This window comes from Mytilus trossulus, chromosome 4 (genome assembly GCF_036588685.1).
Source record: "Mytilus trossulus isolate FHL-02 chromosome 4, PNRI_Mtr1.1.1.hap1, whole genome shotgun sequence".
NCBI lineage: Eukaryota > Metazoa > Mollusca > Bivalvia > Mytilida > Mytilidae > Mytilus > Mytilus trossulus.
The window spans coordinates 15412955-15439738 of record NC_086376.1 but is presented as its reverse complement, the minus strand read 5'-3'; the positions used below and the strand labels follow the sequence as shown (position 1 = coordinate 15439738).

The 26784-nt window shown below is 30.4% G+C and overlaps 2 protein-coding genes across 3 annotated transcripts; one reads left to right on the top strand and one right to left on the bottom strand.

The window, feature by feature from the left end:
- Nucleotides 1-131: 131 nt before the first annotated feature.
- On the bottom strand, nucleotides 132-15408 carry LOC134714748 (uncharacterized protein C6orf163 homolog). The gene is made up of 4 exons (XM_063576267.1): nucleotides 14970-15408; nucleotides 12916-13118; nucleotides 4740-4942; nucleotides 132-2921 (listed from the first exon to the last, which is right to left on the bottom strand). The coding sequence occupies exons 1-4, from the start codon at nucleotides 15145-15147 to the stop codon at nucleotides 2507-2509; spliced, it is 999 nt and encodes a 332-aa protein (XP_063432337.1). The 5' UTR covers nucleotides 15148-15408; the 3' UTR covers nucleotides 132-2506.
- Nucleotides 3545-26784, top strand: LOC134714747 (peroxisome proliferator-activated receptor gamma coactivator 1-alpha-like). 2 transcript variants are annotated; one of them, XM_063576265.1, is made up of 12 exons: nucleotides 3545-3609; nucleotides 6575-6659; nucleotides 17479-17641; nucleotides 18849-18921; nucleotides 19589-19626; nucleotides 20208-21210; nucleotides 21658-21756; nucleotides 22246-22324; nucleotides 22750-22871; nucleotides 23397-23455; nucleotides 23734-23820; nucleotides 24438-26784. In XM_063576265.1, the coding sequence occupies exons 2-12, from the start codon at nucleotides 6651-6653 to the stop codon at nucleotides 24548-24550; spliced, it is 1845 nt and encodes a 614-aa protein (XP_063432335.1). In that variant the 5' UTR covers nucleotides 3545-3609; nucleotides 6575-6650; the 3' UTR covers nucleotides 24551-26784. The 2 variants fall into 2 exon arrangements, with proteins under 2 accessions (XP_063432335.1, XP_063432336.1); XM_063576266.1 differs by lacking the exons at nucleotides 3545-3609; nucleotides 6575-6659 and adding an exon at nucleotides 15429-15562.

Below are 26784 nucleotides of genomic sequence, written 5' to 3'. Positions count from 1 at the left end.
TAACCAAAGGTTGATTAAATTACCAACATGTCAGGAAAAAGATAACTCAAGGAGGAGAATAAGAGAAAAAAAATTAACAGGTCAGGGCAAATATAAAATAAAAAAAAAATTGATATGGAATAAAAAAATAATTCAAAACAAGTATATTTTTTATCACAGAATCTCAATATAATCTTCAACAATACAGAGCAGCAGTTGAATAAAACAAAAGGCAAGACAAAAACAAAATATATAACATTTAGATCTATAGATTGCATAAAACAATTTGGTACACATATTCTGATGCAGACATTTTCCTACTAAACAAAAAATATACTCTATAATCAAATTCTTTCTGAAGTCTAGATATTCTACAATCACAGTTTTTATAGAGAAAGAATTCCTAATCATAATATCAAAAATAAATCCATGTTTTTTGGCAGCCAATGCCTTCATCAAAGGTTAATAAATATGCAAATATTTCTATTTAGAACAAATCTATTTTGGTCAAAGGTTTTGTCCTATGTTTTCATCCTTTTAAACAAAATTACAACCAAATTATGCACTTGAACAACTGATAAGAAACCGTAACCCTATAACAAAGCAACTAAAGTCCTCTACAACCATTGGTAGAACTATTGCTACTCTAAAATATACATTTAATACATTTCTGATTTATGCTCTGGTTCCCATTAAAAACACAAACTTTATATGACATAAACTCATTTCATTGCAACTGCTTATTCCAATTAGAATTTTGTCAAAATCAAATCTCAAAAGGTTTTTAATTAACATTGCTCAAACTTATTCCAATTAGAATTTTGTCAAAATCACATCTCAAAAGGTTTCTAATGTATTTGCCACAACCAAAATTGGTTTTTGTATGTTTTGCAAATAAAGATATATATATTAACATTGCTCAAACTTTTTTAAGCGATTTTATCTAAGATGAATTCAGTCTAAGCAATCTTGTTTCAACTTTGGACATTTAAAAAAAAGCTCTTCATAAAATTAAAAAAAAGAATAAATCAGCAGCAGAAAAAAACAACCTTTTAAAGATTGGATATAATGTAATATAACAAATTCATTTGAAAACTTCAACAGGTGTATACAAAAATATAAAAAATAACATAACTTAATCACAGATAGTTTGATTGCCTGTAGAATGAGCAATCTTTTATGACAATAAGGTAAAAAGATGAAAAAGATTTTATAAAATAGTGAAAAGTAACATCTGTGTCACAAGATAAGATAATGACAAGTTATTCCAAAAGTAAAAGATTAAGTGTGTAATCTAGTTTTCTCAATAACAAATTCATAATGCATGAAATTTCTTGAACCGATAAATATTAAAAAAATTGAATATCAGCTGAACACATAAACACCATTTCAAAATACAAATTATCATTCCTATTATTATAATATAATGCTTAGTAACTTTTGTGAAAATTACCAAACATGACTATTGATATTGACAATGTGTTCAATGAATAAATATATAATCTTTTAACAAATAGTTACACCGAATTTTATATGGTATGCATGTGAAGTGCTTAGAAGAAAGCTGTAAGTGAAAACACAGTAATGTTTATCCCTGAAGAGTCCCTGACAAAATCAAATATTAAAGCTTACTTTTCATCAGCAGAATGTTTGTACATTCACAGACACTAATATCACTGTGACATAGATTTTAATGTTTCAAGAAAACAAAAGATACATGTACTACATCTGTAGATGGAAAAGTTTTAAGGTTGCGGTATTAATAAGTAAAATAATAATTTGGCAACAAAATTTTATAGAAATACATCTAAGGCACAATAAACAAGTCATTTGGCTTTCACAAGTAAACTCTTTAGAAGGCATAATTATTGGCACTATTCAAAACAAAAATATATAAAGCATTCAGCAGTAAGATTTTTATACATGATGTCTAACCTTTTTTCTTGTTAAAAAATAACAGATTTTTATCATACTTGTACTCTACTCCGTATCTTGTACTTCTAATTTACAATATACTATTTTTTTTATTCTTAACAGTTTTGACTCATTAACAACCTATAAAGCATGTAAATAAAATTTGATAACCATAATGCAAAAAGATTCAGAAATAGAATTTCAGCATTCAATACAATAAACAAATTTGTTGTTAATAAAAAGATTCCACTTTTAAAAATGAAAATAATAACTTGTTCTGTGTGCCTGTGCCATGCTCTGGTTGGCTGACAGTGACAGACACACAACTCTTTTAGACAGCACACAAAGCTTATACTGATTTCATGGTCCTCATAACAAATTATAATTCACCGTATTTAGTACATTCAAAAACAGTTAGTTATCAAAAGCTTAAATAACCTTAGTGATTTGGTCATTTTACAGAAAACTAGTAATAGTACTTAGTGTTGCTAACTTGGCCTAGAGAAACCTTTAAACTCTCTTCATACAAGCCCCTGAAAGATGACTTCAGACAGATATTATGTACACATTTTTTTGTAGCTTATTACAAGTCTTTCACAATCCAACCATATATTCAAAGTTCTGGTACTTTGCCAACCTCGTCAATATAAACTGGTTGTAATAAATAGTCTGACATGCCTGGTTCAAATGGTTGGCTTCTGTTTATAAAGTCCTGATATCCAGTATATACTTCATGTAATTTAGTTTCCACATTTAATTTAGCCAGTTCTAATGCTTGAATATTCTTCAAATATTTGGTAATTTCTGCTTTTTGTTTCTGTATATCTCCTTTTAATTTGGTAATTTCAGCCTCATATTTTTGTTTTGTAGCTTGTAATGTAGTATCAGCTTTCTTCCTCTCATTTTCTTCTGTTTTACTGATTTTTTCTGTCATTTCTTTATTTTTAGAAGCTTCAAGATCTGTCACTGCTTTCGTTTTCTCTGTTTCAGCTTTCTTCAGTGCTACAGCTAGTTTGTCTTTGTGACTTCTGTAAGATAGAATAGTTATCTCTATAAATATTTTATATGTTTAAACACAGCAGATATTATTATGACATGTACATATAACAGCTGTTTTTTTCTCACCAGAACAGCTAAATAAGTAAGTCACAGGTATTCAGTGTGTCAACTTTCCCAAATAAGTAAGTTTTTTTTCTTCTGGTAGACAAACTAATGGGTTAAATACAAATATTATTTATTTCAAAGATATTTCTCCTTAACTCTTGTCGACTTATTACTTGCAGATAATGATATTATAAAAAAGAAGATGTGGTATGATTGCCAACGAGACAACTATTGTCTAGATTACAGTATCAAAAAAGGAGATTAAAAATCTGTTTCAGGAGCTCATTTTTTTCACTAGGAAACAGTAGCAGACAGACACCAATACATTAACTTGACATGTACAAGCCAAATTTTGTTCTTTGGGGAAAAAAACAAGTTCATTTGTAAATTACATTAGGAAAGCTCAAATGTAGGAAAAATAGTACGATCATATCACTTAATTTTAGTCTGAAGCCATATCTCACGTGTCTTAGTATTAAGTTAATTTGTTGCAAGGATGTCATTGTTATAAGAGGATTACATTATCTGTTCACTTTAATCTCTCCTCAGATTATAAAGTTTGTCATCATTGACACACATGCATTAGAATGTTTAACTTTGAACAACACTAAGGTAGGAATTTATTTATTATATTTTTATAAGAATAATAAGAAATAAATGTTCCAGGAACTCTGCATGTTATTCATAGTTAACATAATTAAAGGTTTGAGTAAAAAATTGATTTTGGAAGTTGATAATTTAAAAGATCTTCTTAAATGGATGTCAAATCAGACCCCTGTTAATTTTTTCTTGTATAACTATCAAGAGTTGAATAAAAATATAAGTTTGTTGTTTTGGATACAGTAAATGTAGGTCTGTACAGTAACTAGTTTGAAAAGGACAGTACATTTTATTATATAGTTTATCAAATAATTATCAGGCTAATCAGCACTTCAGAATGAACAACCTCATAAGTTATTAAACTTTAGTGTCAATGTTTCTTACATTGATTTTAATCATTCAAAGGTAAACAGTAAGAATAAGTGTAGAAATGAAAAGTTTTTAGAAGGAAACATAAAAAATCAAACCAATAAAAAATTCACAAAATATCTTGCAACTCTGACAGAATTTCTTCATACTATGTGTAGTGTTGCAATATATATTAAGATTTTTTTTTTTGCATTAAAAAATGTATCCAACTATGTATATACAATGTAGCTATGCTTTGCTTTGTGACTTCTAAAAAATATATTATAACCAAACAGCAAAATATTGCTTACAAAATTACAATGGTTTAAAGTAATTATGTCATTTGCTTCTATTTCAATGTATGATATGGACCAATCTTTGTAACATATAGAAGAAAACACTATATATTGTTTTTTACAATAGTTGTCAAACAGATATGTCATACTACATGTAATCTCAATACTATATGTGCAAGGTCATTCTAATCTCAATACTAGATATTGCACATAAAAACTACAGATGATTTTCATAACTTATAATTTTTTTTATAACTTTCCATTCCAATGTAAAATGTAGAACATTTTGCTGTGACCTACTTTCTTTTAAAACATAAAGAGAGGAACAGTACAAAAATAATTAGTCTAAAGATAACAAATACATCTTCTGAAATCTACCTTTGTGAAATCAATATTGAGATTAAAGAAAGATTAAGAAAGGCCAATTTATATTACATTGAAAAATATGTGTGAAAGATTTATTTTATTTTCAGATCTATTTTTCAAAATTTGACCTACTTTTCAATGTCTGCTGCTTTCTTTGCTGCAGCAGTCTGTTCTTCTTTCCGAGCCTCTGACAAAGCTTCAGATAAACGTTTTGTAAACTCTTTCTCTTTTTCTGATAAAGCATCCTTGAGCCTCTGTTCAGCCTCCAGTCTTTCCTGTTTTACCTGTTCTATTGCAAGTTTCTGCATCGCCATCTCAACTCGTAATGCCTCCTCCTTCAAAAAAACAACTTGATAGGATGAAATAGTTTCAAATAGGACACTGAGGATACTTTACATTAATATCTACACAATTTACAAAGTTCATTAATTTTGTGTCAATAATTTTTGTTCACCTAAACCAATCAGATTTTCAGAGGAATTATGCTCAGTGCATGTCAGATTTGACCTGACCTACCCAGGGTGACAAAAATTTTCCTCAATTGCTTCCCAGAATTCAGATCACAAGAGTGTCAAAATGAATCAATGAGTTATTAAATTCACACTTCATAAGGAATTTTGGCAAAATAATTTTTGATGGATAAGATTTTTTTGTAAATATAATTTAATTTTGTGTTCTTTAATTACAAACTTAAAATTACAATTATGGATCATCAATTATTAATATTTAAAAGTTTTATACAATAAAGCAATTTGTTTACTAGAATTCTTAATTTTTTAGTAAAAATAAATATATCTTAGGACCTATCAAACGGTAAAAATAAATATATCTTAGGACCTATCAAACCTCAATCATAAAAAGTGAGATTTTCTGAAGGAGGTTTACAAGATACATTTATATGTATGTCTACCATAAAGTAGGAGAATGGAGAGTATGAATTTATAACTAAGTTGTTCCATATAAATATTTGTTAATATGATGATAGAAATTATAAAGCACTTCACTTCTATATGTGATGGAATAAATTTTCAAAATCAGCAACAGAAGTGATAAAAATATAATAATGAAGTCATCCGAGATAATAATTGAAAAAAAAGATTAACAAATCTAAAATATTTGGTATTTAGTACATCTATACGATCCTATAGCTTCATGATAAAAATGTAATGGAAAATTACCAGTAGCTTAATGTTATACATATAAAAGCTGATATGCAAAAGTACATATTTGGTCAAGGCTAACTTGGTCCACTTTCGTATAAATGTGATTAAGTACATATCTGTAATCATTCAATTCATGCATTTTGGATATCTCTCTTGATATATCAACATTGTGCAAGTATTAAATTTGCACAATTCAATTTTTCCATTTTACTTAAAATGAAGGTAAAACTTTTCACTATTTTTTCAATAAGAAAGAAATCTCCTTTTCAAAGCTTTACATGATCATTACAGACATTCTACTTTTTGAAAAATTATATTAAAATAATTACAAATTTGTATCTGACATAGTTGTCCTAAAATATACATGCTCATCTTTATATAGAGATATTTTGGTAAAACAGAATAAATTATGATACATGTTTTAGTACTGGTTATCAAAATCAGTTTTTGGTCAGATTAGTCTGTCCAAACAAGGTCAACATGGTCAGATAATATAAACTGTCCTGAAATATGGTCAAATTAATTGTCCTGAATCATGGTCAAATAAACTGTCCTGAACATGTCACTGTGTGCATGATCAATCATTTAATTTATATTAGCTCCACCATGTCTATAAAAGTAAAATGTGAATTATTTCTTCAATAATCATAGTGCTGGTAACTTTATTTCTAGTATTTAATTTCTAATGTAATGATATAATATTGTAATATTTTTTTTTTCTTCTTTGTTTACTTTCAATTTAATATTTCCATCGAGAGCTTAACATGGGATGGGTATTAAAATTGAACAATAATTCTTATGCAGGTATAGAGCAGATAGAAAACAAGTCAACAAAGATATTTTACAGTGATTCTATAAACGACACTAAGTAACCTAGGAAATGAATAAGGTCAGTATTTTTTTTTTATCTAGATTTTCTTATAAATCTGCAATATTTCAGATGATAGTTATGAATCGGTAATGTGCTAAACTCTACAAGGCTATAGTGGATTACATATATTACCTATTTATAATCCTACAATATCCCCCCAGCAAACCTCTAGACCAATTGGCAACAATCATGAGTATATAGAACTCCAGTTAATTTGTTTTAGTAAAGTTCCCACTTAAAAACATCTTCTATTGCATTCTATGGCTAGTACATATGTTTTTCAAAAATAGCAACTTGGTGACAGCTATTCATTTTTCTAGTGTGATTCAATTTAGCTAGAGAGGGCTACCACTTAAATGAACATATGGAATGTGTCAAAGAGACAACAACCCAACCAAAGGGCAGTAAAATCCTGCAACCAGAGGCATGATTCAGCTGGCCCCTTTAAAAAAAAAAAATATAAGTTCAGTAAAAATGAGAGTCGCACTAAACTCTGAAACATGTAAATGAACCAAAATTCTAAAAAAACATGCAAGACTGACAAAGGCCAGAGGCTTCTGAGTTGGGTCAAGAACAAGGGTTAAACATGCTAACATCTGATTTCAGAATATATAAATGTGTATATTTCCAATACAAAGACCCTATGATTTAATCAATGTCAACTCCAAACAAGAAAGTGTCCTACATGTAAGTACACAGATGCCCATCCGCACTATCATTTTCTATGTTCAGTGGACTGTAAAAATGGGGTAAAATCTCTACTTTGGCATTATAATTAGAAAGATCATATCATAAAGAACATGTGTAGTAAGTTTCAAGTTGATTGGACTTCAATTTCATCAAAAACTACCTTGACCAAAAACTTTAACCTGGGCGGATGGACGAACAAACTAACAGACGGACGAATGGAAGAACGAACACACAGACCAGAAAACATAATCCCCATAAATGGGGCATTAAAATTGCCATCTTTAATGACCTGACAACAGTATACCATTCTCAATTTAATTCTATTGTTACTACATCACTTCTGAATAACTCTGTATAAGGCCACACTAATTTGATTCCTTGTTCGACAGACCCGCCCGCACCTTTTTTTTTAAAACAGATTTTTTTAATTTTTATTATATTCCCGCTTCCCGCATCCGGAAATGAAATCAGGTCCATTTCCTGCACCGTTTTTTTTGTAAATATTATATAAAGATCTCAACATTTGTATTTTAAAATCACAGTCTAGCCTTATATAACGATTTTAAACCTATCAGCACCCCACAACATTATAAATATCTGCGAGAATATTTGTTTCAGCATTAAACCAATTTAATCCAAGCGGGAGATAAATATAAATAGAAATACCAGTACAAAACAAAACGTTGGTTTCTTTCCCCCTAACTTATATTCCCTATAAAAAAAAATGTTTGTTGTTAAAATAAAGTACAAACATGACAAAGAACTTCTGAAGGATTTGCCTTCAACTGCAATTATAATGTATGGTGACGGTCATACCCGCTGCAGGTTTGTGCACCTCTCCTGGTTGATTCAGAGACCTGTCGTTCAGCAGTTATCCTTTGTTGATGTGGTTCATTGGTATTTTCCTGTTTGGAAATATAATTTAGATTGTTGGTTTTCCTGTTCGAATTGTGTACAATACTAAGTTGTGGTCCCTTATAGCTTGCTGGTTCTTCTTGATCAAAGCACTGTGTAAAAGGCCATACTTTGACCTATGTTTGTTATTATCAGGTTGGGACCAACCCTCCCTCAGACAAGGGCCTTGAAGGGGGTCATTTTACCTTGTTTACTGTTCAGTCTGTTGTAGAAAAGAAAATAGAAATACTAAGGATTTGTACAGTGCTACTGTACAAAACCTTTGACAACTTAGAATTTTTTACTCAAAAAGAGGAGAAATACATTATATTTTAAACAACTTTTCTAAACGAGGGATGGGTCCACTTATTTTGAATAATATTAAACTGTTAAAGTAAATGTGTTAACATGGTTAAAGTCCAGGAATATTACAAAATTATTGGACATGTTTTGACCATTTTTAAAATACCAAATATTATAGTTCTTTGGGAAAATATAAGCCCTTTTGTACTTTAAGTGTTTTTACAAAAAAAAAATATTATAACTTTAATATTTTGACCCCTCATAAACGGGATATTCATAACATTAAGGGGTTGTTCTGAACCTGATTATGACTTGGATGGAGAATTGTCTCATTGTCAGTCACACATACATAGACCAGATTTAATTATTCAATTATTTCTTGTTGAACAGGAAAAAAATACTTCATAAATTAAAGAAATGTCAAGGTGCAAGTGATAAATCAAGTTTTAATATAGTCAAAACCAACTATTTTATGTTTACAAAAAAAAAATATAATCGCTCGCCTTTACTTTTTAAGCTTCGCCTCAAAAATTTGCAAATTAAATATTTTTTTATTAAAATTTTCAAATCGCTCGCTCACCCCAATTTTTGGAGTCCAAAAATCCGTAGAACAAGAAATTAAATTGGTGTGGCCTAAAGGTTTGGTTAGCTTTTTTGGTGAAAGACACCATTTTTGAGCTTTGTATTGATATAACTATAAAACATTGGATGTGAAACACCTGAAGGTATAAGATGTCTGCACAAAATCAGCAGTAATATCCTTGGAATAGCAAATGTAATGCCATTTTCTTTCTATAGCAAGAACTTAAAAGGAGTTCATAATACATGAACATTGCATATCCATCTTTTAAAATACTTGTGAAATTTGATTGCACTGATATGAAGTTTATCTGAAGTTCTTTAAAAGTAATGACATTTTAATTGTATGTGTATAGGTTTATGCAACACCTTCCCAAGTAATACAGAAGGTAATCATATGTTATAGGGTAGTTTTTGCATTTCAATTTTTTTTTAGTATTTTTGGAAAATATTTTATTTTGATATTATTATTAAGAAAATTGTAAAATTATGATGTCAGGTAAATTTTGTTCTGTCAGCATGTCACTTATTACTCAAGGCAAAAGTAATGTAATTAGATTTATCTTTTAATTGGCTTAATTAATTTGACACTATTCTTATTTTTACCTTTGGCTGTTTTGTAGTAAATTTTGAATACTCAAATTACATAGATTTAAAGTTAGTAATACTTGTCATAATTTGAGCACTTACTAGATGTGCTATAAATTGTACAGTCAACTTTTTTGAGACAATTGAAGTCAGGAGTCAGACACAATGTAGTCATGATGTAGTTACAAGTGTAGTCTCGTCGGTGTGATCCAGATAGGAGTGCTTCCAAAGCCAACCAGGCTCAGCTACTCAGGAGAAACGCTAACTCAAAAGACAGCTCAACACAACTTTAACTTGGAATATTTCGAAACTTTTGAATTAGTGAAATTAGTGACTTTATTAATTGGAACATTTGGACTTTATTTGTTTGTAAATTGTTTTGGCATCATTATTATTATTTGGACTGGTTACTATATAAAATTGTTACAACTTGCTGCTTGCTTTATAGTTTTGCCTGCCATTGCTTAAGTCTTGCAAAAGACTGACCCTCTGTACTTTGGGCTGTGCATGTTCGATAGTCCCCCTTAAACTCGACGTGCATTGGCTCTTGGTGACAGATTTGGTGGAGGACCCGGGCATCTTTTTGATCCATTTAGCTTTGGCATGACATTATTATTAGCAACAGCTTTCAAAATTACTTTTGAATTATCTACTTACGAAATTTGCGAAGGAATTTCGTAACTGAATTTGACTGAAAGAACAGCAGAAAATGAGGAACTACTTTCGAAGCTAAGTAACTTATTGAAATATTATTTATCATTCTGTCTTTACAGTTTTATTTTAATTTTCTAGTTTTAGCAAATATTGAGCAAGATTGAATCTAAATAGATTTAAAAATAGAAATTAGTTTTAAATCTGTAAAAAGTAATTGGTAGTATTCAAATGAATTTTTCTTCATAGTCTACAATTTACAGAAGTCTAATTATAATCTTGTTCAGTTTCAGTTTTCAACTTTAAAAGTTGCTGTACCAAAGTTGGAAATCTAATTGTAAAGATAGACAACTGCAGTGTGTGAACAAAATAGTACTACAGAGACTAAAGATAAGTAGCTTTTGAAATAATAGTATTCATAATATTTCTCGAAATTAAATTGCTAGTATATTAAAGCAAAAAGTTTCTTTAAAGAAAAGTTGTGAACATATAAATTATTGAGATTGCTAATAAATTTAAGACATTTTGTAGTTTTACACACAATTTATGTAGCATATTGAAAAATGTATTGACTTTTTATTCGGTGAATAGATTTTATCTAATATAGCCAAATTCTTTTAGTAGAAGTCATGGGAAAGAAAAGAACTAAGAATATATGGTGCCACAGAAGATCAAAATGTGCAAGCCTTTCCATTTTAACAACAAAGAATTAATTGTCAAAGAAGAACACACTGGACACAGGATCAGCATCACATCTTTAGAAATAGCAACAACAGTTATGGCAGAAAGCTTTCAACACAGGGTTCAAAGATAGATGTCTACTCCATACAGTTGTCAGAAATTGCCAAGAAAATTAACTTGTCATCCAATTGCCGTTTTCCAAGGAACCAACATGATATGAAACTGAAGTCCCTGTATGCATGACCACTTGAAGAATGTCATGTTCTTGATCGGACGTTTGCTGCCATTCTATTAAAGTACCTCTGGATTATCAGTTTACTTGATAGTATGTAAACCAGTAGATTCAAACTTGTGGAGTGTGTAAGCTGAGAAAATGTACCTTCAAATCAAGACCACACCTTCTAGAGTAGTCACAGCACCTAACAGTCAATGACAATAGTTAAAATAAAAAGATACTGGGGTAAAATATTTGAAGTAAAGACTGAATGTAATTGGAACTAATAGTTTTATAATGATTCTGATTTGTATAAAACATGTTAAAGACTTCTAGATTTAGTGAACATGTATTATGAATGGTTTTTGAGTTTTAATGTAGTAATTGGAATAATTTTTGTTGATTCTTTTAAAAGAAAACAAAGTATTGTGTAGTTAAATGATGTAAATTTTTATCACAAGTTATATATATATTTTTTTTATTTCCAACTGATATATTAAATATTGTTAATGTCTTGGATGTATATGCTTAATATAACTAGTAATGCTATTATCAATGTTTGTATGATTTTTTTTTTTTTTTTTTTTTGGTGTGATTCTTTACCTTGTGATTGTACCGGTAAATCAAATGGTGTATAGCTGGATTGACCACTCAGTTTTACACCGTGCACTTGTATAAGACTTGGTCATCTTGTGCAAGTTGCAGCCGGTATGTTTGTGTGTGAGGATGAATGTCTGGGTTTTTCTTCTTAAATATGTAATTTCCCATGTGTTATACTGTCTTATATAATCACAATGACTTGTTATCAACTCAGTTCATTTTCAGATTTTATTATGTATTTTCTTTTTTAATTAACTGTAATCTTTGTGATAATCTTTGTTTTTAAATGTTTGAGGACAAACATATTTGAGCGGAGGGAAATATGTTATAGGGTAGTTTTTGCATTTCAATTTTTTTTTAGTATTTTTGGAAAATATTTTATTTTGATATTATTATTAAGAAAATTGTAAAATTATGATGTCAGGTAAATTTTGTTCTGTCAGCATGTCACTTATTACTCAAGGCAAAAGTAATGTAATTAGATTTATCTTTTAATTGGCTTAATTAATTTGACACTATTCTTATTTTTACCTTTGGCTGTTTTGTAGTAAATTTTGAATACTCAAATTACATAGATTTAAAGTTAGTAATACTTGTCATAATTTGAGCACTTACTAGATGTGCTATAAATTGTACAGTCAACTTTTTTGAGACAATTGAAGTCAGGAGTCAGACACAATGTAGTCATGATGTAGTTACAAGTGTAGTCTCGTCGGTGTGATCCAGATAGGAGTGCTTCCAAAGCCAACCAGGCTCAGCTACTCAGGAGAAACGCTAACTCAAAAGACAGCTCAACACAACTTTAACTTGGAATATTTCGAAACTTTTGAATTAGTGAAATTAGTGACTTTATTAATTGGAACATTTGGACTTTATTTGTTTGTAAATTGTTTTGGCATCATTATTATTATTTGGACTGGTTACTATATAAAATTGTTACAACTTGCTGCTTGCTTTATAGTTTTGCCTGCCATTGCTTAAGTCTTGCAAAAGACTGACCCTCTGTACTTTGGGCTGTGCATGTTCGATAGTCCCCCTTAAACTCGACGTGCATTGGCTCTTGGTGACACATACCTTTAACGCTTTTTCCTGTGCTTTTGAGACCTTTTTCAGCATTTTTTCTTGATCCAACCTAGATTCTTCTTTAGCTCTCTGTACAGCTTCAGCTTTGATCTGTTCAGCCTGTGCCCAAACTGCTTGTTCTGCTTCTCGGATACCTCTCAACCGTTCCACCTCAGACATTTCCATGGAACGTCTCTGCAGTTCATGACCAATACCTGTAATGTTAAAATGTATTAAAAAGGGGTAAACATTTTTAACTCCAGTTAAGGTGGTACCCAACACCTTGACTTAAACAAATTTGGCTTGTTAAATTTTCATTAAATTTTGATAAAGTATTTACTTTGACCCTTTGACAAAAATAGAAAATTAGAAGAAAAGAAAAATTGAACCAATCAATATATATCAGAAAAATTACACTGGTTATATAGCATTTTGACAAACACTAATTTTGATCATCGAGAAGCTTATTATTCCCTTAAGCACACAATGTAATTTAATTGTTTAGCTGATTTTACAGAGTTATCTCCCTGTTGTGTTAGGTACATTTTTTGTACCACCTTAATTTGATAAAAACTTATAGCTTTTTTTTCTGTTTAGTTGTCCAAAACAAATGAACATGTATGCAACAGACCAATTATCAGTTTGTTGCATTTCCATCAAACTTTTGGTTTCATTTAACATCATTCTTAAGTTTAGGGGTTTCGTCACTTCCTTTGATATGTTTTAATAGCAAGTGGTTGAAAAAAGGAAATGCTAATTTGCAAGAATCATTCGGTAAATTAAATTCTTATAATTACATATAATTAATGTTCAACACTGAGGGGGGATAGGAGGGGTCCTGATCCCGAAATCCTGGACTTAAAAAAACTAAATCCTGAGGTCCCTAATTTAAATACAGTAAATCCCGACGTCCCGAAATAAAAAAAAAAGGATTCCCGGATCCCGAAATCCTGAGCTTAAAAACACCCGATCCCAGAGACCGGATAAAGGTCCTATCCCCCCTCAGCACTGCTGTCATTGGGGAATTTTTACAGAACAAGTATTATTTCTAGTATATGATGATCAAAAAGACTCTTGAGAAATCATTATTGGAGCTGGGATACAAGAAAATACCAACTTTCTGGTAAATGATGTTACAATGGCGCACAAAATAAACAACAATAAAAATAAAAAAATTGGTGACTAAAGTAAAATCACTTCAAAGTTGTCTATTATTTTTTTATTTTTTAAATATGCTCACTACACTTTACACTTTAAATGAATAAAATTGCTTTTAAATTGTTAATTTATAACATGTAATTACAATCAAATTTTGAATTATTTACATGTGTTTTTACAATTACATTTAACCATAGATAAAGCTCGCCAAAGAAGCATATCAAAGAAAAGGTGTATTTTAGAAGTTCAACAACGTGCTATTCCTATTTTCAGGAACTTACAGGAACATAGTTTTTATAAAATATAAAGATACAAGCCTAAAAAATACATTTTTGAATTAAGTTCAATATATTCCTTGTAAAATGCACAATTTTTGATTGATTTCATCCATTTTTTGACCATTTTATTTGTCTGAGCAGTGCGCTAAAAATAGACATAATTTAACAACAGAAGGGATATAACTCGAGAAGACATTTAAGAAAATCTATTATGCTGTACTGGTCAATGTGATCAACAGATAAAAGATGTGGCTAGAGTTACTTGATTGAATACAACACACATAAAACATCAAAGACAGTCAATTTGGTCATGGTTCTTTTCATCTAACAATAGTGAACAGTGGGGAACTTTTGGCGAGCTTTATCTATGGGAATTACATCTATGATTTAACTAATTACATGTTATTACAATTACAATGTAGAATATTAATCAATTGCATGTCATGACAATTAAATTTAATTCATTACTTAGTATTACAATTACATTTATAATTAATATTACAATTAAAATTTTGATTAATTGCATGTCATTACAATTTTATTTCATAAATTCATTGGTATGACCTCTCATTCAATTAGTAACATGTTATTACAATTACATTTTTAATTACACACGTCTGGTATATTTACCTATAATCATGCGATGAGCATGGCCCTGAATAACAACTGGTTTGGTTTCCTCATACCGTTTAGGAACTGTTTGTAATCTGCTAGATCCAAGAGGAGCTGTAGCAATTCTTGGTGTTATTGCAGGCAGCAGTGATCTTGAAGGCTCTGCAGTAGCCATATCGCTCTTTCCCCTAATCATAGATCTAAAGTTACTTTTGTAGTCTATAAAAACAGCATTTTTTTTTACTTTTCCTTTGAACCCAACTACAATTTTACGGAAATAGGTACACAAAAAGGTAGTACATAAAAAAATATATTTTCGTATGAAAAAATGCACGATATAATTTTTCAAATTATCTAAAGAAATAATTAAAATGATATCTGACAACTTCGGTAAATGGTTATTGTAATTTGCTTGAAAAAAGGTTAATTGCGTATAAACACAATGCGTCGATTGTTGCTAAGCGTACTATTTTTTCAATGAGAATTAGCACGATATCTCGCGAGATTGTGTCATCATCACAATTTCCGGTAGTGTTCATCAGGGCTGCAAGGTGCGAGTTTCCTAAAGAATACTTGGAAGCCAACTTGACATAGACTTTAAAAGAAAATAGGTGATTACATATACGTTAACTTGGTTGTCAGATTATATTTCTAATGATATAATCGAGTGTCATGGTTTGAGTAAATACAACACAACAGTTTTGCATGATTGAGAAGTTGATTTGTCTTGCACGACGACCACGTGTTCTCAAAATTGTAAAATAAGTACACTTGTCTTTTAAGTATTACCAATAGTTTATATGTTTTCTATATTTGTTTTAAAAAAGCAGTCTCATTCATTTAAGAAAAGCATAGAACATGAGGAATTTAATAATTTAATGTAAACGCATGTTATTTTACAATTTGTTCACATTGTTGACATCTGTTCTTTTTTTTATGCACCATCTATTTAAATACCTAAGACAGTTTTGATGTCAATCAGGTAATATATTTGGGGATCACTGGACTTTGGCAATCTCAATACAGATAAAAGGAAATTATCCTAGTATTGACTAAGGTGTTTTTTCTTCATCATAAGTATTCAATACTGGAGTATATCAGCATTGGAATTATATTTACAAATGTATCTGGTATCATTGCAACTCTTACCCAATAAAACAGTTATGGAAATCTTTGAATTCTGTGACATTAAGGAATTTGGTAAATATACATCCCTATGATATGATTTTTCTAATTTTAATGCCAGTCTAGTTTTGACTTCAAATGGCACGGTTCACTGAACATAGAAAATGATAGTGTTTACTATGGTGAATGACTATGGACACATTTTTATGCCCCACCTATGAAAGTTGAGGGGCATTATTTTTTCTGGTCTGTCCGTCTTTCACGCTTCAGGTTAAAGTTTTTGGTCAAGGTAGTTTTTGATGAAGTTGAAGTCCAGTCAACTTGAAACTTCGTACACATGTTCCTTATGATATGATCTTTCTAATTTTAAAGCCTAATTATATTTTTTATCCAATTCATGGTCCATTGAACATGGAAAATGATAGTGCGAGTGGGGCATCCGTGTACTTAGGACACATTCTTGTTTTTTTTCAATTTAACATTGAAGATATTTTTTTTCCTTCCATTAAATATATGATTAATTGATTTAAATTTCTCAAACAAATGCATTACTTATCATTCTTCAGGTGATTCTTAAGTTTCACTTTTTGTTTAATTAAATTATTTTAAAGAAATGTTATTTGAAAACAACTATAAAGGATTTTACAAGTTTTAAGAATAAACTAATAAGTGTATATTCACTTTTGTTAATTTATTTCTAACATGTGGAAAAGACTCAATTGTGACTATGATGGAGAGTTGTCTCATTGGCACTCATACCACATCTTCCTATATGTTTATTGTGACTATGATGGAGAGTTGTCTCATTGGCACTCATACCACATCTTCCTATATCTATTAACATCTTGTAATATATTACTGTATATATACACTTACTAAAAGACAAAAATTCAACAAGAAAGGGATTGGGTTAATTACTTTAAACAGGTCAGTAATAGTGATTAATTAGTGGATTATACCTATATTTAGACAATAATCCACTGTTAGAGTAGACATACATTTATAATAAGATGTACATGGTACAGAAGTATTGTAAGCTTGATTTCACTTCTTTTGGTTGCTCTTACTTGACTCAGTACCAGAATGTCCCAACATAGGTGAGGTATCTTGTTGAAAAAATGCATTATCCGGATGAAAAGCTTGTTAGTCTTAACATTGGAGAGTTGCCATTGTTGAAAATGCAGAAAGATCTGAGTTGGTAAGAAATGCTGTGTGAAGGATGTTTAGAAAGGCATTAGGAAATAATGTGACCTAAAAGCATGTTGACTTCAAAATTTAAACAGTACTGATATGGATTATTATTATAAGTTGTAAAAAGATGTTTAAGATGAAATGTTTGTTGAAACATTTTACCTAATATTGCAGGATTTGGAAATATATGTTATCGTCTTTTTCATTGTAGAATATGTTGGGTGGTGAGGCTTGTTTTAATGAGCTGGATCCTTCCAGTAATCCAGTTCTATTTTTGGATGATGAAGACTATACACTAAAGTTACAGAGTGATACTCTGCACAACGAATCATTATTTGAGATATTAGACACGGCCAGTAATAATGCAGTAGGAGGTAATAAAGATGTTAACCTTTTAGTAGTTGTAAATTCATTTCATAAAGATGGAAACAGTTGTAGTTAAATTTTCTCTTTTAAACATGTGTTAAACAGAAATAGACCTGAGTTCTTGTTTATATTTTATACTGATAAAATTGAGAATGGAAATAGGAAATGTGTCAAAGAGACAATAACCCCACCACAGAGATGCAACTAATCGTCGGACCCGTTGGACCTAAGGGGCAGAATTTATGCAGGTCCGGCAAAACTCGTAGCTGTGCAGGACCTGATGGCCGGCAATATTTAAGTCCGCTTGGGTCCGCCAAAACTGAAATCCCCGTCGGCCCCGGCAGAGTATTTTGTTTATAAAATTGCGATCATCTTTAATAAAAGTAAATGTCCTGTTCCCCCGCATTTTCTAACTCCGGGAACCAGTATTTCCGCCCAGTAATAGTCTTTCGTACCTTGTCCATCTCGCCCGAACAATTCTCCGTATTTCCGTCATGTTTTTTGTTTTAGAAATTCGCTCTCTAGGAAGGAGGTCTATTAAGCATAGTTGATAAGTTCAGGAAATATGTCATGGCCGATAAAATTTGTAAGTGGGTCGAAACCCGGTAAAAGACCAAACCAGTCACCTATTCAAGTTGATAAAGCTGTAAAGCGGTCTTTGTACGAAAAGGAGAAACGACCTGGAAGGTCATTCAACCCAAAATGGCAAGAGGGGAGATCATTATGAATCACAGGTTATTTTAAAATAATAATAATATCAACAAAATCAAAATTAACGTTTGTTCAATAGCATAATTTCATTTGATTTTTGAGTGAAAATATGGGTCTGGCAAAACTTGGTACCCTGTAGGCCCCATTGTCTGACAGGGAAAAAAAACTGTTTGCATCTCTGCGACCATAGAGCAGACAACAGCAAAAGGTCACCAACAGGTCTTCAATCAAACGAGAAATTCCTGCACCCAGAGGCTTCCTTCAGCTGGCCCCTAAACAAATATAGACTAGTTCAGTGATGTCTATATACATTTGTACAATACATGTAAGACCATCTTTCTATCAACTTATCATTTCATTCTTTGTTGCAATTATCCCATAATAATGACCATTGGTTCTTAAAAATATCATTTACAAAAAAGCTATATATTCATGGCAAGATTCATGAACTAATGAACAAAAAATATGCATACACATATTGAGTGTTATATTGATTTTCAATAGGAATTGAAGCAACAGATGTAAGCAGTTTGTTGGCTCAGTTTGAAGAAGCAGCTGATACAGCAAAAGATATACAGTAAGTTTATAAACACATCTTATCATCATAACTTCGGTGTACAAATATATAGAACCAATCATGTGACATGTTTGATTTTTGTTTTGAAAAAAAATCTCTTGACTCAAAAAGAGAAAAAATATTCTACATGCTTGTTCTTTAATTTGAAAAGACAGACCATAGTTCTTTTCAAAAACACCAATATAATTTTAACTTTAAAAGTTATACACTTAAAAGAAATGTATTGTTCAATCATTGAATTCCTCCTAAAAAGTCTTCAGTGTTATCCTATGTTAGTCTATCTTATATATATATAAATATAAGGAGATGTGTGTGGCATGATTGCAAATGTGAAGAGTTTCCATTAAAATCCAAATGATGTTGAAGCAATTATCTAAAGGTCACTACCTGGTTCAACTATGAACAAAACCTTAACTGTTCAGTCAGGTATAAAAATCCCCTTGAGAAACTTGACTAAAGTAAAGTTTAAAAGATACAGAACGCCAAGGAAAATTCATAACAGAGTCTTATTAGCAAATGGCAAAATCTGACAGCAGCCCAAACCATTAAAATGAATGGATAACAACTTATATTCCTGACTTGGTAGAGACATTTTCTTACATTTTCTCTCAAAATGTGCAACAATTCTTGAAAAACTTGACTGCAAGTTGATTTCTTAACTTTTCAGAAAACTGTTTGATGTAAAGACAGAAACTCCAGCTCCAGGTACATAAATAACTCTATAGATTGGGTGTCAAAAACTGGATGTATTATATAGACACATGTCTATTGCTAGATACCTCTAATCCTCCAAGTAATCTTTTATTGATGTTGTAATTGTACATTTGCTATAAAGAACACATTTGATGTACGGTTGACAACAAATTCTTTTTCATCATGATCACAACATACATGGATATATATGATTTTAACATATTTTTACACATTTCGTAACTAATACAGACATAAACTGCATAGAGTAAATTGATGTTAAAATGATTCTTGAAATACAAAAAAATCATGAAATTTTCTACCTAAGGACTATTCCATTAAAGAAAATTAGGTACACACACACACACTGAAAATGTCAACTTAGGTAGGTGTCAAATTCTTTTGGTACTGGTATTTGTAAAAAAATAAAAGTGAAATTCAAAATAAGTGGTCATGAACTATTGGCCTTCCTTTGGTACAGTGTATATTTGAATGGAACTGTTCTGAAAAGTATTTCCTCATACATTTCATATGCCACAAATTGATATAACTTGCATGTATAGTTCTCGTTTTATTGTAAACTTATGCTTTTACAGAGATTCCTGATCCAGCCAGTATAAAGTTGTCTGATGATGTCATTAGAAAAATCAGAGCTCTCAAGGAGAAGAAAAAGTCAACTATCATGTTACCTATGGGCATGCCATCAAAACGTGGAAGAGGTAGTGCTATTGCCATGCATTCAAGTTCTGCATCACAGAAACTACAAAAAATAATGGCATCTAATCTAAATGAGAATTCAGTGATTAAGTTAGACACATACACCCCAAGAAAACCTTCATTATCAAATGTGGAAAAAACTACTGATGTTTGTGCTAATTATTATACACCTATACCTGAACATGATTACTGTCAGAATGTACCAAAATCTGTGAAGGAAACAAATGTATCAATAGATTATAATGAAGACGATATCCTTGACCTTCAAGATACTGAAACTTGGAGTGATAAGGAAAATGATGAGAATGATTCAGGTATCAATGAATCTTATGTTTCAAACTCTAGTGCTAAGAAACAACAAAATAACAAGAGAAACTACAGGAAAAGAGATCGTGAAGAAAGTCCGGAGATTGAGTCAGGAAATTATTTTGATAAAATTCCATCCTATTACACTGCCTTGTCAAGAAAACACAATCAAAAGAAAAGTAAAACATCAGGTTCAGATAAACCTCTGGGTAATTCATCCTTTGAGGATTCTTTACAATCTAACAACCCTACACCCCACATGGATTCTTCAGCTTACAGTAAACTACCGGCATATTACAGTTGTTTTACAAACAGTACAAAATATGATGTGGATAACTCTAAAGGCTTTGACAGTTCTCAGGATAGTAGAAGTAGTGGTTATTCTAGCATACCATCATCATATAGGTCAAGGTCACCATCTCCATCCTATGAAAGGTCACCATCAAGATCAAGATCTCGTTACAACAGTGTTAGTCGTGGGAGGAGGAGAGCAAGAGTAGATAGACGTTCTTCATACTCCAGTGCTGATTCCCGGTCTAGTTCAAGGTCATCATCAAAGTGTTCAATGTGTTCAAGGTTTGTTTTTATTAATACTTCAATGATTTATTGTTCTTTTGGTTAATATTATCAAATACATTATAAATATTGGTAGTATTTTAAAAAGTTTAAAGGCTGCCTTTAGTGGTGCAATAGTGTTTGATTTTATCACAACATAATTTTTTATTAAAACATTTGGAAGATTTAAATTGAAGCACATTAGAGACAGGTGGATTTGTATGTCACTGCCACTAGGTGAGTGTTGACCATGCCTGACAGACCACTCACAAAAGAGCATGCTCATGAATTGGGGCATCTGTGGCCAAAAGACACATTCTCCATTTATTTTTAAAAATACATATGTATTCATAAAAAGTAATAATAATTTGGTTCTTACCTTAGTTGTGTGTATATGTTAACCACAGACTTAATGAATGTGTGTTTTACAGAATGATGATATGTTGATATAAACACTTTTTTCTTCAGGACAAGGTCAGTTTCAAGGACAAGATGTATTTCAAGAGATTCTTACTCAAGTGATTCTTCTTACTCAAGGTCAAGATCAAGGTCACCAAATTACAGACGGTAAGATATAAAACATTAGTGTGCAAGTTCATGATTCATAGCCTCATTAACACTCTCAATAGTTGATGCTCATCAGAAAAAGAATTAAAAAAAAAGAAATGTACATAATTTTCATCAGAAAAGCATATAAATATCTATTATTATTGACTGATAGTTAGCTACTGCAATTAGATATATTAATCAATGTGTTGAGAAATCATTTAATCGGTTTACCTAACATTCAGTATAGAATCTTGGGGAAATAATGATTAAAACATTTACTTGCGCTTTATAAAAGTAAAATTGATATTGTTGCAGATACTATTGTTGTATTACTTGCAATTTTAGTGCATGTTGTTGATACTTTGTAATACAAACAAATTGCAAGACTTCAGAATGTTAATTCAAATATAAGACATATACAAGACTCCAAAAGTATCTTCAAACTGCCATGTTCATTCACTATCTCATATTAGGATTAATATGCATAGATATCTATTTTATCAATAGGACTAGTAGAAGCAGATCACGTGAAAAGCGAAGACAAAGACGACAAAAGGAAAGAGAAGAAAGAAAACAACAACAAATTGTAAGTGATAAATGTGTCACTAGATTGTCAAAATAAAGGTTTACTTTACAGAATCAATAATATTTGTTGTCCTCAGAGTGAAGTATAGAAGAAAATAGATATCAATATTATAATTATACAAGGATATTCTAAAATTTAGTTTTCTGTTACACATTCACAGCAACCAAATCAGGTTGAAACAAAGAAGTGTCGTACAGAGTTTTCACCAATGTGTTTGATTACCAAATTATTCTTTTTCAAACTTGCTCATACACAATTCTATGATGACAAAAGTACAATTTCTTGCAAATTTGTATATCTAATTACTCAACTATCAGAAAAATAATGCACCCTCTGAATATAAGGTGATTTTAACACTTGCCTTGTATTAATGATACTAAACGTTCAATCAGACTTATTTTACATATCTATAACTTTTAATACAGGAAGAGAGGAGAATTATCTATGTGGGAAAAGTTCCAAATGATTACACGAGAAAGAAACTTCACACCCGGTTCCAAAGATTTGGAGAAATAGAGGAAGTCAGTCTACATTTCAGAGAACATGGGTAGGTATAAAAAAAAATATCAAATGGAGGGTTCAAAAATCAAATTACAAATGTATAAGTAATGTAAATGTATTCGAAGTTCATTTAAATATAACTTACAAAAGTAATAGGAATACATTGTATCAATAAAAGGGAGATGTTTTGTGTCCATCAATCAGACAGCAACCCCCAAGGACAAAAATAATGAAATTTGTATGCAGGGCATTTTTAATATTAACAGGTGTTTATACAACACTTTTCTCAGATACTTTTCAACAAAATGACTTCAGCAGGTTGATTTGATGAGTTGTCATGGGTGACTGTTTTATATTTATTGATTTTACAGTGGGGGTTTGCTTAGCACATGATAGTGTTGTTTCTTGAGCATTTACAGATACTAAGCAAGGAAGAATTTAAATTAGGTATTCCTGATAAATCAGGTTATCAAAAAAGACTTTTTAAATTCAATAAATAGATACATTGTTATGTTAAAGTTCCTTATTATTTTACTGTTCCCTATATCTGATTGTATCTATTTATTTACAGAGATAACTATGGATTTGTGACTTTTCTCTACACATGTGATGCTTATGCTGCCATAGAAAGTAAGTTCACAAAATATATAGTATGTTTGATTACAAGGAAGTTCTTTTTCCCACATGGAATTTCGTTTAGAAAGTAAATTCTTGATCGAGTAATGTACAGTAAAGATTAAGGAAGAAACAAGGGTTTTCTAAGAGAACATGAACCAATAAAACTGGACAAATATATGGAAAAGTGTTGCATAAATTCAAGGAAGTAGTAAATGTAATTTATATTTTGGAAAAAAAGTTGTGATTGGATATCTTTTTGAAAAATAATACATAAATGTTGATTTTTTTAGAGGGAAATACTATACCTGGTGAAGAACGTTTTGATCTTTGTTTTGGTGGCAGACGACAGTTTTGTGAAACAGAATATGCTGACCTAGGTATGTATTTACTTACTAATTCATGTTCGATATTCATTTGTTACTTTTTTATCAAGAAATGCAATTTATAAGAAGAAAATATATATGTTACTGGCTTGATATTTATCACTGCTAAACAATACATAGTGCATTGTAGATCCTTTTCATGAACATTAAAGAAATTAATTAATGAAATATAGGATATTACACACAATACATAATGATATGTATTTGTATCACCACACCTGTCAAGAAAGTAACATATATGCATGGTACATAGATCTATGGTCTGTTGTAAAAATATAAACAATGTCAAAGATATAAAATATTTGAGTTGTCTTTCTTTGTCTGCAATTTGAAGATGATATATTCTTATTGTGTCTTCCAATTCTTAAAACGATTTTGTATTAAGCGACATTGAATTTTTGTTCCTACTGCAAAATAATTGCAATCTTTATCCTCCAGTGCTCAGGAATAGCACTTGGATATTTTTCTAAAGGAATTGATACACCTTGAGAGCGTTAATGTTTAATCTTTTGACATTGCCCGAAATCCTTTTTGACATTGCCCGAAATCCTATCTGTATAAATCATGGTAATAAAGATACCAAATAATGTTATGAATATTTTTTCTTGTAGATGGGAATGCAGAAATGGAGGAAGAATTCAATCCATACCCCACATCATCTGATCCTTTTGATTTTGATGCCTTGTTAAAACAAGCCAAGAATAAAATGACCAACAAGAGATAATATTGGACAAGCAATAATAAAACAATCCTACAGTCTTTCAAAGTAGTGAAGAAGTCATCTTATCATGAATCTATAAAACTGTCAAGTCACAAATTTGCTCAAGGAATTTTTTGTGTTTTGCTGATTTTGTGACGAGAAAAGATTGTGAAAATATGCCTTTAACTTCAATGTGATTTTTTACAAGCTCCTAAATCCTAGAAATCTTTGAAAATGATTTCAGCACAAAAATAAGACAGTAGTCAACGTAAACATACTATCTAGTCGTCCGTAACACACATGGAATATTTGCCACTGGACAAAGCAAACATCTATCAATTTTTACAGTAGTTGTAAGACAGACATCATTCCCTTTGGCTTTGTTATTTAGGATACATTTACATATGACGTATCATCAACTCCTTTGGTTGTTTTCATAATGTGGTTGAACATTTGTTTTTTTGTGGTGATTTGGAAATGAATGAATTGTAATAATCTGTATAAATGTTTAAATAGTCATAGAAAAATTTATATGGGGGCATTTGTTGACAATTTTGCATTTATTTTTAGGGTTGTCATGGTTATTGTGTTATATTAATTGTGAAACTTGCTTTGATGAGTAAGGAGTATATTTCATAATAGTTATTATACGAAATTCTAATATTAAAAAAGTTGTAGATGAATGATACTTTTTTCAAATATATGGTCAAATAAGACCTCATATGATGGTGAAATAAGATTAATATTTGTATTAAATTGATATTAATTAAACATTAAGGGAAAAACTTTATTATCAAAAATTATGATAGTTATAAAGAAATATATTTTAGTTAAACATTATTAAGTTGAAAGATGATTGCTGTTTTACAGAAACCATTATTAAAAACCTTCAGATAATATTTGGTTTGAAAATCTTTAGTGCTACATTTTGTCTTTAATTTTTTTTACCAATTACCATTTACTGTGCATCCAAATTTAAATTAGGTTTCTCTAATTAAGAGGCTAGTTAATCGACATTAATTAATTTAATCTCGCAATTGAGTGGACTATGTTTATATGGGTAACATATGTTAAAAGTCGGAGGTTGAAACATGTTAAATTGGAGGTTATATGTCTCAAAGTGAAAAGAAAAGAATTTCAGAGTCTGTATTGTTAATGAGGATTTGGTTAATTGTACAAAATTTTATCAATTTTTTTCTTCTATCGACAGAGTATTTTTTATGGAAGGAATATCCCTCAAACTTACCAAGTTTATAGTGCTAGCTGTTTCATTTATATTTACATAGATTTTATAGGATTGCAACCTATCTTGTACATGCAGAATAGCCAAAACCTATGTTTGTTGTATTTGGGAAAATAATTTTGTTTTATATGCTGTGGGATTTTTTTTATAGCTATATACCTTGAACATAAATTTGATTTATACATAATGAAACAGATGATTCATAATGATTCTAACATTTTGATAGGGAGATAGCAATGACGATATGTGGGATTTTTTTTTTATAAATAGCAACATCCATGACCCTATTCCATAACCCTTCATTTACAGTGCTTATGTATTTTGGGGAAAAGCAACAGTAGGTATAAGGAATAACAAGATTTTGAATTAAATTGAAAGAAATGTCTAGTGAGACCATTGGTATGTTTTTTTATTCATTAACCTACATTGGAATATTTTGTATTCATAAGCCTACCTTGGACTATTTTGTAGTATAAAACATTTTATATATTTAGGATTATTTTCTTCATATGTTTTTATCTTTTCTGACAGTTATCATACTATCACATGACTTGTAGAAAACATATAAAACATTGGCATGCCTACACAGTGGTTAATATAATAGTCTAATAATGAAGCCTTGAATTTAATGCCTATATAATTGTGTTGTATCTGTAACCTGGTTCACAATAGGCTGTAATCAGACTCGTGGTATACTTGTGTAAATCTGTTGGGGGAACCCTGCGTACATGTGTATTTATAGAGGAACAAAACTATTAATAGTAACAACTGAGTACATGATATAACTGTATTTATAGAGGAATATTTGTAGGTATGATTGACTCATTTAAGTTGATTTGTACATCTTGATATATTTCTATGTAACATTTTTTGTAAAACCATTTTGACTCTTATTGTTTTGATCCTGTGATCGTTTGGTTTATTAAGACATTTGAATGAACTGTTATGAATGAAGTGACTGATATGATTGTTTTATATGAAATGTCTCAAATAAAATTTCAAAATTTATCAACAA